This window comes from Brassica oleracea, chromosome C3 (genome assembly GCF_000695525.1).
Source record: "Brassica oleracea var. oleracea cultivar TO1000 chromosome C3, BOL, whole genome shotgun sequence".
NCBI classification, from domain to species: Eukaryota; Viridiplantae; Streptophyta; class Magnoliopsida; order Brassicales; family Brassicaceae; genus Brassica; species Brassica oleracea.
In genome coordinates, this window is record NC_027750.1 from 48,551,231 (window position 1) to 48,556,384 (window position 5,154).

Sequence of the window (5,154 nt, forward strand, 5' to 3'; positions counted from 1 at the left end):
GCCTTCCTATTCCTCGGGCCTTGTGGGATGGTCAAATCCATCCTCTATACTTATATATAGAAATTTTAGTTTATAATAAAATTTCTCTTAAAATTTTCACTGCATTACAATAAAATGTGGTCCTGTTTTGTAACTACGTACCGGGGGAAGGTCTACTATTTTGCACTGACTTTGATTAAACCTTCTCTTTAGGCTGGTGTCTTTGTTTGCGTAACCGGACGCCTTGAATCTTCATATCGGAGACGATAACAATGGCGTCGCTTCTTACGACGGGGCTTATACAATCTCATCATCTCTCTTCGAGAACCCATCGAGTCAAGCTCTTATCTTGCTCCACAGATTTGCCCACTCCGCCAATCACTTGGAAGGTACCTACAATTTGTACCAGGGTGACCTTATTGTTTATTGCGATTCCTCTTGATTCTATCTTTGTGCAGTTGATCAAGGAATCAAAGCTTTCTAGAGATTCCAGTCGAAAGATCAAAGTCGTAGACTATGCTCCACTCATCGAAAGCTTAAACCGAAGAAGATTGCCTGATGAAGCTCATGAGATTTTCATCCAAATGAAATCAGACAACTTGCTGCCTAACTACAGAACACTCTCCGCTCTTATGCTCTGCTTTGCTCAAAACGGTTCTGTCCTTCGATCGCGTGCCATCTGGGAGGAGATTCTAAACAGCTCTTTCGTCCCTGATCTCCTTGTCATCTCAAAGCTCATGTCTGCTTACGAGCAGATTGGTTGTTTTAGTGAAATTTTCAAAATCACCAGGGACATAAGTGCAAGACATCCTAAGCTGCTTCCCGTCGTATCCTCACTTGCTATTTGCTGTTTTGGAAAGAACGGTCAGTTGGAATTGATGGAGGATGCTATAGATGAATTGGATTCAAATGAGATCTCCTTAGACTCCGCCACTGCTAACGCAGTTGTCAGATACTATAGCGTTTTTGGTACTCTAGAGAAGATGGAGCAGGCTTATAGCCGGCTTAAGAAGTCTGGTGTTGTGATAGAGGAAGGAGAGATAAGAGCTGTGTTGTTAGCATACTTAAAACAAAGGAAGTTTTATCGGCTTCGTGAGTTTTGTTCAGACGTTGGTCTTGGTAGGAGAGACCTGGGGAATATGTTATGGAACTCTGTGTTACTGTCGTATGCAGCTGACTTTAAGATGAAAAGCTTGCAGAGAGAGTTCATTGAGATGCGTGGCGCTGGTGTCTCTCCTGACCTTACCACATTTAACATCCGTGCTCTTGCGTTTTCTAGGTTGGCTCTTTTCTGGGATCTGCATCTTACGCTTGAACATATGAGAGTTTTTGACATTGTTCCGGATCTGGTGACTTTTGGATGTGTGGTCGATGCGTACATGGATAAGAGGCTAGCGAGGAATTTGGAATTTGTATACAACCGAATGAACCTGGACGACTATCCTGTTGTTTTAACTGATCCACTTGTCTTTGAAGTACTGGGGAAAGGAGATTTCCATCTTAGCTCAGAAGCTGTTTTGGAGTTTGGTCAACGGAGAAACTGGACGTATAGAAAGCTAATTGGAGTTTATCTCAAAAAGAAGTTGCGAAGAGACCAGATTTTCTGGAATTACTAGCCACCTGACGTGCCACCTCTTTGCCGCAGCGTGATAAACTTATCAGATGCTTAAAACACTGAGGTTAGAGAGTGATTGTGCAACTAGATTTTGTTAAATGGTGTTGTATATGCAGTGTGTTTTATTTATATTTTTGTTTGGTGTGGACAGTTAGTTTAGCATGTCTGTGAAGCCACACTTATTGGTTACAAAGCTATCCTTGTTGCAATATATTATTGTGTTTCCGACACCCTGATAGGTAATTCGAAGAGGCCAAATGAACTGCTGATATGGACAAGAAATAAAGAGATAGACTCTGGTGGACTTGGAAGGTTTTCGGTTGAAGAAGAATCACGACGAAGGCCTAGATATAAATAGAGTTCTTCTTCATTTGTTCTTCATGCTTTGAATGTTGTTGTAGAAAGACCCTATGAGTCTTCTCTCTCAGTCGCCATGAGAATGATGATTCATGTTATGTTCGCCATGAGAGTGTAGCTTCGAAGCTGTATCGTTTTCTTATTGAATTGCTAGTTCCGTGAGTTAGAGATATCCAAACTCTATCACACTGATAAGCCATTGAGAGCTTATGTGAGACAGAGGATGAAGAGAGACGTGGAAGGGGCTTCTAAAGATCTCAACAAACAATGCTGACGTGGCGAGGAAGGAGGAAGAAGTTTGTTACGATCAATTTTACATAAATATCTACTTGTTTGTTGCTTTAATTCTTTATCGAGTAATTGTACTTTGATCATCGGGTTTGTAGAGAGATTTTCTCTATGAGAAGGCAGTAATTCGAGAGAGTGTTCTCGTTTTGCAGAGGATCAGATACTTTGAGGAGAGATTTTTATTGTATTTGATATTGATACTCTTGTTAATTGAATACAACTCAATATTTGCTTAACAAATTGGTGAGGCGATCTGGGTGGACTGTGCGACGGCGACGATTGGCGGGTTTAGAAGCGGAGGTGGAGACGATCTATGGTTCGTTAGGGGAATTGAAGAAACAAGTCGATGTGATTCATGGTGGTTGGGCGCTATTGATTAAATCAAATGTCGATATAACACAAAAGCTGGATTCGATGGCGAACTCATTCGCGAAGCTCGAAAACCTGATTTGCGCGGAGAAGGCGAACAGAAAGACGATTACGAATTCATATAATCCAGTTGATCAGGTACGTCTTTCGCCGATGACTGAGAACGTAGGATCGCCTCATCTAGGTTATCAAAGAATCTCGGATTCGTTAGAAACTCGATCTGATTTGTTGCGCAAAGTTGAATTACCTCGATTCAACGACGTTTATCCGAATATTTGGATCAATCGAGCAGAAAGATTTTTTCAATTGGGAAGATACAATTATCAAGATAAGTTTGATCTACTGGCAGTGGCGTTTGAAGGTGCAGTGTTAAACTGGTTTATGATTGAGCTGGATACAGATCCTTTTCCAGATTGGGACAGTTTCAAACAGAGATTAGTCATGCGGTTTACAAGCAGAATGGAAGATGATCCAGCTAAGAGATTATTTTCAATTCAACAGAAGGGATCTATTGTTGCATACATCAATGAGTTTGAAGAGTTGAGAGCTTTGGTCAAAGGGATTGATGAAGCGAATTTGACTCATGTATTCTTCAATGGTTTGAAGCCTGAGATGAAAGAAGTTATCAAAATGAAAAAGCCTCAAGGATTATGAGATCATATTGCAGCAGTCATTAAGATGGAAGATAGTTCTTTATGTCGTTCTGTAGAAGCAGTCTCTCATCAGCCGTATACAGGCCGGTCAATTCAGTCGGGTGTTTCACGTTCCCCAGCTCCTGTAGGAGAGGGTATTATTAAGAATCAACAAGGAGAGAAGCAGGGGGCTAGACAAACACGAACATGAACTATTACAGGCCAAAGACGGTTAACACCAGCAGAGATAGCGGAAAAGAAACGATTGGGATTATGCTATAAATGTGATGTTCGTTGGTCCAAAACACATGAATGTCAGATGGAACTTCAAGTGATAACAGTGATTGATGTAGTGGAAGTTGAGATGAATAATGAGGATTGGATTGACACTTTTGAAGATGAAAACAGAGTAGTTACAGAGCTGATGGAACTGTCTTTTTCATCTTATTTGGCTCTCTCATCACCAACTACAATAAAGATTTGGGGCAAGATTGAGAAGACTTGGGTGATGGTGTTATTGTACAGTGGTGCAACACACAACTTCTTGGATCCTTATGTTGCCATCAAGCTTAATCTAGCACCACAACAAGGCGCTAATCTGGACATTATTTTGGGAATAGGGATTGCAGTTCGTAGTGCAGGAGTTTGTCACCAAGTTCCTTTTACACTTCAACAAGTTAATGATGTCCTGACTTTATTCTGTTAGAACTGGGGAAGGTTGATATGGTTTTGGGCATACAATGGCTTCGTACTCTTGGCAAGTGTGCAATGGACTGGGAGACTCATGAAATGTCTTTCACGTTCAAAGGCCAGTGAGTGACACTAACTGGTGATGCCTCATTAATTCAGGGTGGTGTAAAGCTCAGATGACGGAGTATGTGGAACCTTTTGAGACCTTCTGCAGGGAGGTAGAGCTCATTACAGTCAATACTATCGAACTACAGTATGAGATTCCGATTCCGGTAGAACACTTATTGGAGAGGTTTAGGAGACTCTTTGAAGAACCAACCCAGCTGCCGCCTTTGCGTGACAGAGAGAATGCTATCAACTTAATAGCAGGAGCTGGACCCATTAGTGTTCGTCCTTACCGCTATCCTCATGCGTATAAGGAAAAAATGGAAAAGATGGTCTCTCAGATGTTGAGTTCGGGCATTATACGTCCAAGCCACAATCCTTACTCTAGTCCGGTGTTGTTGGTTAAGAAGAAGGACGGGTCTTAGCGTTTTTGCATTCACTACAGAGCCCTCAATAAGGTTACTATTGTGGATAAGTTCCCGATTCCGATGATAGATCAGTTGCTCGATGAGTTGTGTGGCACCAAACACTTCTCTAAACGTGATTTACGATCATGCTGTCATCAGAGAAGAATGAAGGAAGAAGACATTCATAAGACATCGTTTCGTACAGCCGATGGTCATTATGAATTCATGGTTATGCCGTTTGGTTTAACTAACGCACCGGCAACATTTCAAGCACTTATGAACGAGATTTTCAGGCCTTTCATTCGCAAATTCATCTTGGTCTTCTTTGATGATATTCTTATCTACAGCCGCAGTTTGGAGGAGATTGTACAACCTTTACAAGTGGTTTTGGAGATCCTGGACAAACACAAATTGTTTGAAAACACGAAGAAGTGCACATTTGCTCAGCCTCAGATTGATTATTTGGGTTACTTGATTACAGTTGAAGGCGTGGCAACTGATCCAGAGAAAACGAAAGCTATGTCATCTTGGCCAGTTCCTAAAAACGTTAAGGAGCTCATGGGATTTTTGGGATTGACTGGCTACTATAGAAGATTTGTAAAAGGATATGGAGTTATCGCGAGACCATTGAACCTGTTACTGAAGAAAGATGCGTTTGATTGGTCTGATCCGACACAAATTTTTTTTAAAAACCTCAAGCAGGCTATGTGTT

At 41.3% G+C, this 5,154-nt stretch overlaps 1 protein-coding gene across 3 annotated transcripts; it reads left to right on the forward strand.

Moving 5' to 3' along the window:
* The first annotated feature begins 153 nt into the window (after positions 1-153).
* LOC106328983 (pentatricopeptide repeat-containing protein At3g42630) lies at positions 154-2,121 on the forward strand. Of its 3 annotated transcripts, none has more exons than XR_001267708.1 (3): positions 154-368; positions 438-1,658; positions 1,746-2,121. XR_001267708.1 is itself a non-coding variant. In XM_013767540.1 (2 exons), the coding sequence occupies exons 1-2, from the start codon at positions 252-254 to the stop codon at positions 1,593-1,595; spliced, it is 1,275 nt and encodes a 424-aa protein (XP_013622994.1). In that variant the 5' UTR covers positions 154-251; the 3' UTR covers positions 1,596-2,121. The 3 variants fall into 3 exon arrangements, 1 of the variants encoding a protein (XP_013622994.1); XR_001267709.1 differs by having other exon boundaries at positions 1,834-2,121; XM_013767540.1 differs by having other exon boundaries at positions 438-2,121.
* The last annotated feature ends 3,033 nt before the right edge of the window (positions 2,122-5,154 follow it).

Coding starts and splice junctions, on each gene's coding strand:
- LOC106328983 (XM_013767540.1), top strand. CDS start 252: ATGGCGTCGCTTCTTACGACGGGGCTTATACAATCTCATCATCTCTCT. Junction 369..437: donor CTCCGCCAATCACTTGGAAG/GTACCTACAATT, acceptor ATCTTTGTGCAG/TTGATCAAGGAATCAAAGCT.